At 38.6% G+C, this 12,640-nt stretch overlaps 1 protein-coding gene across 2 annotated transcripts in view; it reads left to right on the top strand.

Moving 5' to 3' along the window:
* usp24 (ubiquitin specific peptidase 24) overlaps nucleotides 1-12,640 on the top strand; it is a 255,619-nt gene that overhangs the window by 219,478 nt on the left and 23,501 nt on the right. For both annotated transcript variants that reach the window (XM_072273615.1, XM_072273614.1), the window contains exons 57-63: nucleotides 789-878; nucleotides 1,187-1,289; nucleotides 3,470-3,570; nucleotides 3,920-4,036; nucleotides 7,393-7,458; nucleotides 8,218-8,284; nucleotides 11,012-11,090. In XM_072273615.1, the coding sequence (XP_072129716.1) occupies nucleotides 789-878; nucleotides 1,187-1,289; nucleotides 3,470-3,570; nucleotides 3,920-4,036; nucleotides 7,393-7,458; nucleotides 8,218-8,284; nucleotides 11,012-11,090 (623 nt within the window). The remainder of the gene's footprint in view (nucleotides 1-788; nucleotides 879-1,186; nucleotides 1,290-3,469; nucleotides 3,571-3,919; nucleotides 4,037-7,392; nucleotides 7,459-8,217; nucleotides 8,285-11,011; nucleotides 11,091-12,640) is intronic.

The raw sequence follows: 12,640 nt of genomic DNA, 5'->3' as shown, positions 1-12,640 counted from the left end.
TGGAAGGTTGTCCTTCATTGCAAGTTGGATAGAACATATAAGTACCAAAATTTTGCTGTGGCTGAACAACTTTGTTGATTCCATTTAGACTAGTATGTCCCATGAGAAGAGGTTATGCTGGTTGGGTCAACACTGTATGGTGTTTTTACAGAATGGAAGTTGAGATCATTGAAATATACAAGATTATGAGTAATGTATTCTTTAAAGACAGAACCTAGACCTGGATAAGGATTTCACTCATTTAGGAGGAAAGAAAACTGTCTTCCCTCAAAGGGCTGCGAGTCTTTAACTGGTGTAAATCTTGATCCCAGAGAGCTGTTGAAGCTCAATCATTGTGTATATTAAGGCTTATTTCATATTTTAGTGGAATAAGCATTCTGAAGACTAAGTAGGCCAGTGAAGTTCTGTCCAAGATCAAGTAAATTATGATCTCATTGAATTGTGGTGCAACAGTTCAAGGAACTATGTAAGCCTGTGTTCCAGCTCCTATCACCTCTCTCTAAATTTTGCCAAATAATTACTTTTTTTCCAAATCAATTCTGTCATGATTTTATCATGTAACTTGTCTCAAATAATCTACAAATTTAATGTTTTCTTAAGTTTGGAAGAAAGTAGTTTGCCACTGATTATTTGTGTCTTGCTAGTTGTGACTGTGACCCTTTAATCACTCCACTTGAGGTGGCCAGGAGAATATATTTCATGGATTTAAACTGTGACATATTAAACAAACTGGAATGTTTGTGGCATTTTGTTAATGCCTGCTAAGTCCTCTTTTAATCTGTCCTCAGGGTTTCAAGGCTTGTCAACTCTTATTCAAACACTCTGCATTCAAACGTATGCTTTGTTTTCTTCTTGGTCCATCAAGGCAGAACAATCAAGTAAGTGTAGAGCTCTTAGTACATTGTTAATTGAGGTCTCACTGTTGGATACTGTATCTTGATTATTTTTGTGTCAGCCATTAACACTCATTCTGTTCAGATGCCTCCCATTTTCCAACTGCATAATCGATAAATTAGTAACATTGCTTCCATTTTTATCTAATTGTACATTCTCTCATCTGTGAAAAAGAAAAATCATAGGTGATGGCTAATGTTTTAAATAAGAAAACTGTTCTCTTTATTTTTTATGAAGATATGAATCCATCCAAGTAAAGTGTTATAACACTAAAATTGGCTTTGTTTTCCAGAGTCGGCGCTGGAGTTCTGCACAGGCCCGTGAATTCTGGTATCTTCATATCACTTTGGCGTCACTAGTCCTACATACAGATATTTCATCCCTACTCACAGTTGGTATGTTGAGCTTACTTTTAGAGATTAGCTTCCATAAAATATTGCCAAAGTGAAGACCAGTATTCGATGATTCTCTGTGCATATATGCACATTTTAATTAAGTGTTGCTCAAAATTGAGATATCATCAAACAGTAACGTTATGCCTCATGGCATGAAGTTGAGAGATCAAAGGAGGGTGAATGAAGCATGGGACATACAACAAAGGCAATTGTTTCACAAAATTGTCAAAGGTGATTAATGGATACCATCTCAGAATATCTGTATGGTAAATGCAAAATTCACGTTGAGTGATTGCAGTATTGAGGACTGTGTTTAGCTTAAGAGAATGGGTGTAATGTGCCCTTAATTGGAGAAAGAGTAGAGAAAACTGAGGTGATTGATGAGCACAAGTTCAAGTGCAAATAAAAGTTACAATATTTCAATGCAGTGCAAAGGTGTTTGAGCACATATGTGTACATAGTAGATTGCTGTAAACTGTGTCCGATTTGATTACCTCAGTTATTTTTAGCTCCAGTGTTTTGCTTTTAATCATCATTTTAATTGTTTCCTCGCTGGATATTATTTAGTAATATTGGGTATTGTCTGCTGCCTCGGTTAAGCCACTTGGGAAATGGAATCCCTAGCCTACTTCCACTCCATAACCTTGGATTTTAATTTCGGTTTAATATTCTAGATGCTGCGTTTTTGCTGAATGTAGGTTCATTGAGTAGGAACACTATAATTAAAAGCCCGAGTAGGCCATTTTACTCCTGTACCTGTTCTACCATTCATCAAGAAATAACTGAATCTTTCACTTCGGTAGTGCTTTCCTACACCAACCACATTTGTCTCGATTACTTTCATATCCAAAGATATATTGATCCCTTCCTTAAAAATATCAAGTGACTGAGCCACCCCAACCCTTTTAGTAGAGCATTCTAAAGATTCACTACCCAGGGTAAAGAAATTTCTACTTTCTTCAACCTTTTGTCATGAGTCTGTGATCTCTCCTAGTTCCAGCTACCCCAGATAGTGGTAGTGTCAACTTAGTCAATACCATTAGAGAATTTGTGCATTTCAAAGTGACCACTTCTCATTCTTCTGAATTTGAGGGTAAAGATCAGCCTACTTCATCTTTTTCTGTCCAGTGGACTCACCATCCTAATGATCTGGTGAACTCCATGGATATATCCTTTCTTGGGTTGAGTGAGTGCATCTCTGCACAATATTTCAGTTGTGGTTTAAGGTTTTCATATAATTGAAGTAAGACCTTTCTACTCTAAATTCTTTTGTAATAAAATCAGTTGGAACAAAAAAAGATAAACTGCAGGAAGAATTCAGTGGGGCAAGTAGTATCTCTTATTGCAAGCTTGATGTATTGATGTTTTGGGTTGAGATCCTGCATCAAGGCTGGCAATGTAGAGGGGAAGAAGAAAGAATGCTAGTGTATAGAAATGCAGTGGTGTGGTGTAGAAACAGGAGCTGGTATGTAATAGGTAGAACCAGATGAGGTCAGCAATGATGGGCAGATGGAAAAGGAGGATAATACCAGGATGGATCGATGGAAAATGGTAAAGATATGCTGGGGAGAAGGTTTTGCCTAGGCCACTCAGGCTCCTTTGAGTACTACCTGTCAATCTGTCTAACAAAATTAACTTGGAATAGAATTAAGATGCAATCCTTAAGATTTAAGGCAAATTGCAGGGTTGATTTGGTGTAGCAAAAGGCAACCTTGAATTTCTACTAAATAAGCTTTGAGTACTTTCTGATTCCTAGTATGGAAGCTCTCAGGAGCAGTTGTCACCTGTCACTATGGTTAAAAGAAAAATTGATTCTGCTGTCTGATTCTAAAGAAGTATTTGCTTTGACTTCCAGTTTTCTTCTTGGTTCATTTGGGCAAGCGTAGGTTACCAGTAACGCACACTAAATGCTGGAAGGATTCAGCAACTCAGCCAACATCTATGGAGGGAAATAAACAGTTGGTGTTTGGGCTGAGAGTCCCTGATGAAAGGGTCTTGGCCTGAAATGTCGACTGTTCATTTCTTTCCAGGGATGCTGCCTGACTTGCTGAGTTCCTTAAGCATTTTGTGTGGGTTATTCACTTCATGGCATGTGTTTTGGGTCTGGAAGCTAAGAAAAAATATGGTTGAAAATAGCTGAAGTAGAAGACAAGCAATATTATTATTTGTTTTTGTTTAAGATCCCGGGCAGTACAAATGGCATTCACCAACTCCACAGGTACCTTTGCACCAAGATGTAGAAACTCTCTTCAGACCTGAAGGACAAAATTACTTACTTGAGGTAATGTTTTGTTAATATTTGTTTTGTATGACTTGGTAAGTAACATTTAGTGATTCTAGTGTTCATCTCTCAGAATAATCCAGGGAAGTCAGTAAGGATGTTTAACATCAGGTTAGATAGCTAGGCTGAGAGAAATTCCATTTATTTGCAAGATCTCTTGATGTAGTTATTTTCAGGATAACACTTTCCATGTACAGTTACAGAATGCTGCTCCCAGCCTTTTTAAATGTGAAAAAAGAGAAAAATAAAGTTAAAATTTATGGTGTAGGGATTTTGCAAACTTTTGTTCCTGTTTGTGGTAAATGCAAAAGAAGTAGTGGCATTTTTAATTAAATTTAATTTATTTCAGGTTATGTATGCTATGCGAGAGCTGACGGGATCTTTATCTGTGCTTTCGGAGATGGTGACTTACTGCTGTTTCTGCAATGAACATTTCTCATTGGTACAAGCATTACAGACCATTAAGGTAAATGGACAGAATGAATAGAGGATTCTTTGCTTCAACATTTGGTTGTTCATTAATGAGAAGGAGACAAGTGATTCTGAACAAAGACTTCCACTTCTGCTTATATATTAGGACTGTTTTACTGGAAGCTCATACTGATAACAAAGGAGAGAGTAGTGAGAATAAAATTAGTCAGCGTTAATAAATGTTCACGATCTACAAGTCAGGAGTGTGGTGAAATACTCACCCGTTACCTGAGTGAATCTATTTTCCAACAACATTCAAGAATATCAACACCATAAAGGACATGGTAGGCCACTTGATAGGCACCCTATCGATAACCATTCACTCACTCCAGCACCAGCACACAGTAACAATTTGTACCATCTAAGCTTCCTTAGATGGCACCTTCTAAACCAGTGATCTCTGCCTGGAGGATAAGGACAGCAAAAGCATGGGAGCACCACTAATTAGAAGTTGTATTTCAATCCACACACCGCCCTGACTTGGAAATAGTTCACTGTTCCTTCACCGTTGCTGAGTGAACGTGCTGGAACACCCTCTCTAACTACATTATGGGTATGCCCTTTAGAACTGCAGCGGTTCAAGAAGGCTGCCAACCACTACCTTCTTAAGGGCAATTAGGGATGGACATTTAAATGCTGGCTCAGCATGTGAATACAGAAATACTGAATTTTTGCTAAAGGTTTGCTAAGGTTGGGTTAGTATACTGTACTGAGCAAAAGTTTTCGGCACACATATATATAGCTAGGGTGCCTAAAACTTTCATAGTACTGCAATAGTGAATGAACTCGCTGGAGGAAATTACTGGTAGATACAAAGCAGCAGCTTTATTCGACAAACAAGGTACAGCAGGCATCATGTGGAGACAATTTCGGTAGAAAGGTCTGCTGGCCCAACGTGAGACTCGATATTTTATGTGCTAAACACAAAGGACAATTCCACATTTACAAAGTGTAGATAATGCTTCCTTTTGAAACTACATACAAACTTCACACCTCCTGATCTGCATCCATACCACAGACGCCAGCATCATCTGGACTGGGATTCACAGCTTTTAAGAACCCATTGTTCAGACCTACACTCCAAATAAAATTCACAATACATATTCAAAGGCAGAAGACTGGTAGCCAAAGCCATTTGCCAAAGGTAAATGACCCAAACCCAAAAATCACTGTAACAGATGGCACCTTCCAAACCAATGACCTCTGCCTGGAGGATAAGGACAGCAAAATCATGGGAGCACCACTAATTAGAAGTTGTATTTCAATCCACACACCACTCTGACTTGGAAATAGTTCACTTGCACAGTCCTGTAGTAATTTTACATATTACACTGTACTGCTGCCTTTAAAAGCAAAATTCATGATATATGTGAGTGATGATAAACCTGATTCTGATATGGGTCTCTGTTGTGGAGTGAGAGTGGGAAGGAGGCAGGGAAAGGGGAGTCATGGTTAGGAAAGGGGGGAAGGGAGCAGCAAACACCAGAAAGACAATTCGTAATGATCAATAAACCAATTGTTTGGAATCTTGACCTTGCCTGGTGTCTCAGGACTGGATGTGCCTGTACCTGCACCACCCCCACCCCAGTATTCCTTCTCTGCCACCTCTCCCACACCCCGCCCACAACGTTCCACCCTTGCCATTCCCAATGTTCTATTTATTATAGGTTATTATAAATTACTGTGATTGCACATTTAGACGTAACAAAGATTTTTACTCCTCATGTATGTGAAGAATGTACAAAATAAAGTCAATTCAATTCAATATCCTTTGCTCCCACCGGATTTACCAACTCGCTCTCTACTCTGCATTTACAAAAAACAGTACTGTGCAAAAGGCTAGAAGCATTTCTCACTTCTTTCATCCCTCATTGTGAATGCACTGCATTTTTCCATTCCCTTTCCCTTCTAAATGCTTATAGCTGGAGTGCCGGAGACTTCTGCACAATACTGCATGTAGGCTTTAATCACCACAAACACATTTTGTTTCCAATATGAGTGCTGACAAAAGAGAATAAGGATCACTGAGGGATAATAAAGCAGGAGTTTCAACTTATGCAAAACCCCAAGACCCATGTATTATCAGTCTGACCAAGGGCTGGGCTCTTTGGTTCCAAATTAGGCCAAAGGGAAGTGATTTTTAAAGCTGTCATATTCCAAGTGTGAACCAATGGGGTGACATCCTTAAGGGAAAGAGAATGGAAAAATGCAATGCATCCATAATGAGGGATATAAAAAGTGAGAAATGATTCTAGCAAGGGTTGTTAGACCATTTGTTTATGGTAGCTTTTACCACAAACAATGGTTCAGGCTTCTTTCAGAGAAAATACGATAAAATTTGAAGTGGAGGAAGCCTTGAAATAAAAGCAAAAGGACCACAAGTTTCTGCTCGAGGTGGGGAATAGAGGAAAGCATGTTTCAACATAATTTCATTGAGTATTGCACCAGGTGATAATACAACAGAAAATTAAGATTTTAGAAACCTGAAACATACAGAAAATCCTGAAACCACTCAGCAGATGTTGAAGCATCTTAAAAAAAAAGTGAACATGCAGCAGCTGTAAATGCTGCCTAACCTGCTGGGCTTTTCCTGACTCAGCATTTTCTGTCATTTTGTAAGCAATCCTGGTAAAAGCAGTCATTCCTGAATTCTAAGGGTGGAAAAACAGCATGTGCTGCTCCAGATTTTCTGAGTAGATAGCAGGAGAACAAAGGCAGCCCCATTCTCTGTGAGGTCAGGACGTAGCGTGGAGATAAGAGACAAAAGGGCGCATTTTGTTCAATTTTGATATGACTCTAATATTATATTTTACTCTTTTTTATATAATATTGCTCACACATTGAGAAATACTTTGAAGAAAAATACTGATAGAACTCAGCCTATTTTCCATTTTCCTTTCAATAGCTTGTGGTCCACAACATTGGACTATGCTTTTCCTACCCTTCTTCATATCCTCTATATGAGAAAATAATTTTTTCCATTCCTCATCAGTATTTGTACCTGTTACTTTATATCCACGCATGCATCCTGATATTGATCTCTTTATGAATAGAAATTAGTCCATATCTTTGCCTATCATAATGTTCTGTTCCTCAATTAGACCTCTCCTTGGTTTCCACAAATCTTAAGAAAACCTCCAAACTAGCATTGTCTACTGTTATTAATAGCCTCACAAATCTCTCCCTAATATTCTACCTACTGTTGAATCCCATAGACTTTTGTTTTTCTTACCGATCTGTTAAAGATGCTTGTTAAAAGCTTATTGGTGTAGTTACATAAACATGGACCAAGGGTTAATTATGATTTTCTGTAATAACATTTTATGATTATGTATGTTTTGTGTTACTCAGATCCAACTGGAGACAGCTCCACCTCACGAATTGAAAAATATCTTCCAGTTACTGCATGAAATCCTGGTATGTATGAGAATTATGAACGGCTTTCTTAGCCTTGTATGTTAGATAAAATGTATACAGTAGTAGACATAACAATGCAGCACTAGGGCCCGTGCTCAGAACCTAAATGGTCAAAGTTGTTGATGGGGCTTGCATTTCTTTTGCCGGCTGGTGGCGTAGTGGCATCAACGCCGGACTTCGGAGTGAAGGCTCCTGAGTTCAAACCCAGACGGCTCCCCAGACACGCTTTTCCATCTGTGCTGGTTTGAGTGTTGAGCTAGCAACTCGACCTCGTAAGAAAGAAATTGCCTGCTACAGAAACATCAACAGCAAAAAGTTGATGGCCTATGCTCTCTCGTGAGTTTAAAAGGCAATTTCATTTTTTTTGCATTTCTTTGACTTTATTGATGACTTTACTGAGGTAATGACTTAACCACTCTTTGACTGTAGCAATTCAAATCACTATTTCCAAGTTTGAGCAGATTGTCCAAGAGGAAGAGATAAATTTGGGAATAAAAATGAAGCCAACAAATAACATGAAGAAAAAAATAAGTCCTTAAAAATGAATTCCAAATTTAAATTGCGATTATGGTTTAACTTCTCGTATAGTACGAACAACAGGCTGATTGATAATAACCGGCAAAGCAAGTAGGGCATGCTGGTAGTCTTTGGAAAAAGTAAATGAGAGTGTATCAGTGGCCTACTCACACTAGAGCGAAGAATCCGTTGTGAAATAACCACACCAGTAACTAACTTGTTTTCTTTCACCTTGTTTTCAAGGTTATTGAAGATCCATTGCAATCTCGCCGGCTACAGTTTGCTTTTGAGTCGGAGAAAGGACTTTTAGGTACATATTTGTTAACTAACCCACCACCTACAAATTCAGTCCCCTCCACTCTGATGACAGAAGGATAGAATGCATGCTAGCAGACATTGGAATAAGTGTAGATTTCACAACAGAGGAGTTGTGGGAGGCATGAGGGACATTTTTTGGAGGTGAATGACTTTGTCGAGGTCAGCAATTTAATCCAAATTGAAATGGATGCCAGACGAAAACAAATTAATGCCACTTGACATTGTGCCCAGGGAACATTCATAGTGCAGTCTAGGTTAACGGGTTCCCATCTTCTCCTTAATTGGAGGAAAAAATTATTATAGGTTTCTAGCACTGGGTGGCAGGTAAATAGTTTGATGGCATAGAGCCAGTGGATTGAGTCTGATGAAAACGGAGTCCACTGCTAAACAAATGGAGGAAAAAGGCACTGTTAAAAATGTTATGGCTATATTTGGATAGTTAATTCTGATGGTCTGCGTGGCGGGTTGGAGATGCGTCTCTACCACGTTCCCTCCAGTAGTCTGCTGGTCGCCCTTGGACAAGGTGTAACTCCGGCTTAGCCCCACCCTCCCCCAGTCAGGGTCATGTGAAGGGGATTCAGTTACTTAATCCATGGCATCTGAAAAGCTGAGGAGTCAAATAAGTCTTGTATCAGGTCCCTCAGCTCAACACATGTGCTCCTCCCCTGGAATTTGGTGCTGAGCCTAACATTAGCCTGAAAGGTTGAATGTGTCTGCCAGTCAGCAAGGAGGCCACAACTGTGCTGACCCACATACTGATGTCAACTGGTTCTGTACATGAGTGTTGATTGCAGTCAGAAGCTACTGAGAAAGGGAAGGCATACAATGCAACCTGATATGTTGGGAGAGTAACTAGCTTTGTGCCTGATACACAGTTGCAAGAAAAAGTTTGTGAACCCTTTGCAATTACCTGGTATTCTGTACTAATTACTAGTGTGATCTTCTTCTAAGTCACTAAGATAGGCAAACACAATCTGCCTAAACTAATAACACACCTTGCTTGCATCATACATCAGGGTGCTCTCTTTGTCCCAGAAGCATTGTGAAACATCCAGGTGGTCTTTTGCAAATGAGACATGCAGCAATGGTGGGTTTTTTTTTGGAGAACAGTGATTTCCTCCATGGTGTCCTTCCCCAAGCACTATACTTGTTCAGTGTTTTTCTTCTACTGGACACACGGACAGAGACTTTAGTACAAGTTCTAGAGATTTCTACCGGTCTTTTACTTTTACCTTTGGGTTCTTCTTCATCTCCTTCAGCATTGCACATTGTGTTCTTGGTGTGATCTTTGCAGGCCAGCCACTCTTAGGGAGAGTAGCAACAGTACTGAATTTCTTCCATTTGTAGACAGTTTTTCTTACTGAGGACTAATGAACACTCGGGTCTTTAGAAATGCTTTTGCAGTCTTTTCCAGCTTCATGTATCACTACAATTCTTCTCCTAAGGCCGTCTGAAAGTTGCTTTGATTGATTCAAATTTATTTGTCAGTTAACCATATATGAATACAGCCAAATGAGACAGCGTTATTACGGGGTCAAAGTGCAAAGACACATTACCAACAAGCATCTACAAGATCACAATCAAGTAATAAGAGTCTTGAAGCCCATCTCCCTTCCTCCCTCCTCCCCCCCCAGCTATTTGATGTATACAAGTCAACAAACCCACATAGAATATCAGTAAACATACATCGCCTCAGAATATACATATATAAAAATATATATGTATGTGTGTGTATGTATATGTATATAGTCCAGAGCCTTCAGTCCATTTTAAATCTTCAGTTGCCACAATTGTGCTACGCCGCCCCCAGTAGAGCACAATGGTTCAATGCCTCACCTCCATCAGCTGAAAAGCAAGTGATCCCACAGCTTGAGTCCATTGAGTGCCGCTGAAAAATCTTCAGTCAGCCACAACAGAGCATAAGCAGATCTTTCTTTAGAAGAGCAGGCTCCGTCAGTAACCTGATTTTCTGTGTCTTTTTTATAGGGCAGGGCACCTCTACAACCCACACCTCTAATCTCATCTCATTGACTGGAACACCTGACTCCAAATAGCTTTTGTAGAAGGCATTACCCCAGAGATTCACATACTTTTTTTGAACCTAGGCTGTGATTGTTTAAATGGTATACTCAGTATTGATGAGAAGAAGTACAATTATTCATGTGTTATTAGTTTAGCTAGATTGTGTTTGTCCATTATTGTGATTGGATGAAAATCAGACCACAGTTTATGAGTATTTAATGCAGAAAACCAGGTAATTACAAAGAGTTCACAAACTTTTTCTTGCAATTATATAAGCATATGCTTTTTAAACGAACTGTTGCTTTCCATTGTCCTTTTCCCAAAGAAGCTTGAATCGTTATATTCTTTCAAGTCTGAATGAGATGAGCAAATCTAATACATACTTTGGACTCGACCTCTGCTTTCCAAGTCTGAATTGCAACATATTTATTGAGTCCGTAGTTTTGAATTACTTTCAGATAACTGAATTGTGTTTGGCTGCATGCCTGCACCTCATTCTTTTCAACACCCTACACCTGCCAGTATTGTAAGCTTGCCAATAGTGTTCACATATTTGTGTATGTAGCACTTGTGTGTATGGCGCATAGTATCCAGCTGAACGACTCTGGAATACCTTTAATATAGTCTTGCTATCTTTAGCAGCTTGTTCTGCACTATTAATTTTTTAAATCAATATTGTTCTCTGTCCACTCCACAGCCTTGATGCACCAGAGTAACAATGTTGACAGCAGTCGCTGCTATCAGTGTATCAAATTCTTGGTACTGTTAGCTCAGAAGTAAGTATTTGAACTTAAAATTGATTTTAAAATATGAACATGATTTTGCTGATTTTTTTTCTGAGTGGCTTACATTTATTGTAAATATTGAATTACTGTCCAAGGCAGTTCACTTTAGACAATATTAGCTTTCTAAAGGCTTGAGAAGTGATCAGAAGCTTTGCCATACCTGGTGATGACATATAAAGGTGAGTAAGGCAAGAGTATTTAGGATGTGTGGTCAGGATTAATAGTTCAAGGTAATTTACATGTCAAACAATATTCTATTCAAGTCTCAATCTTCTAACTAACATTTCATCTAAAGGTGTTTTTGCCCACACAACAGGCCGTCCTATAAAAATGTAACTATCCTCTAATTTTGCTTGGTTGAGATGTTTCTTTACGGCTGATTAGAGTTCCAAGTATAACAGAAAAGCAGGCTTTTTTTTTATTCCATTACTGTTACTTAATGAGTTCTTAAAGTTACTATGACCTGGAATGTGTTTTATGCTTCTTGATTGGATTTTTACAAGTGAACAAGTTGAATGCAAAATTGAAGAACTTCCCCTATGACAAATTGTAAACTGAGTTCTGAAGAAGGATCTTTGACCTGCAAATTGTTTCTCTTCTTTTCATAAATGCAGACTAACACAGATGCAGCATTTCAAGCAATTTCTGATTTTATTTTAGGTTTCAGAATCTGCAAGTTTTTTTTAAAGATTTTTAGTTCTAAATGTGCTGTGCCTCACTTGAGTGCTGGTTTAATGGGTTACAAGTTACAAACAAACTTTCAAGCAACGGCTGTATAGTCTGAGTCCATTACAACATTGTCGAGTACACAATCCAGGCATTTTTCATTATTTATACCTACCTATGGCCTTTTTTGGAGCAATTCTTTGGTATCGCTTGCCGTAGACAAGATGGAAGTTACGTTGACTATATTGTCAGGTATTGTGTCTGGCTTGTTCTTGAAAGAAAACCAGAGAGCAAGGTATCATGGAGAGTGTAATTAATCTGGGAACAATTGAGAAACAATATAAAATGTTGTAGTGGCTAGAAATCTGAAATAAAATATGGTGGCAGCATTCAGCTTCCTCATTGGATGCTACCTGCCAAATGGTCAGGGAGCATTTAATGATAATAGAAAGTGAAGTTGATATTTTAGGCTGATATTTTTTTTCTCACACCACATGCTCCCATCTTTCTCAGTTCCATATTTGATATTAAGAAACTTGACTTCATTCACTGGTTCCATCCCAGGAACTTGGATCAAGGAAATTTGTGTTGACTTACAGTAACCACTGAGCGGAAGTATTTGTTTAAATGAGGGGAAATCACTTCTGGGGAATATCGTATTTTCATACAGTAGCGCACCTTTAACTTGTCAGAATGCCTCAAGGGTGTTTCAATGGCATTTTTAAATAAAACTGCATGTTGAAACAGAGGATGATATTAGGGCAGGTGACAAAAGGCTTTTTTTTAATGAAGATTCATAAAGGCAGTCAAGAAGGATGGGATTTCAAAAATTAGGACTATAATAGCTTGAAATCATGGCACCTATGATGGAGAGA

Source organism: Mobula birostris, chromosome 12, assembly GCF_030028105.1.
Source record: "Mobula birostris isolate sMobBir1 chromosome 12, sMobBir1.hap1, whole genome shotgun sequence".
In the NCBI taxonomy this organism is placed as follows: Eukaryota; Metazoa; Chordata; class Chondrichthyes; order Myliobatiformes; family Myliobatidae; genus Mobula; species Mobula birostris.
The sequence above is the reverse complement of the archived record's forward strand: the minus strand, read 5'-3'. Positions and strand labels throughout refer to the sequence as shown.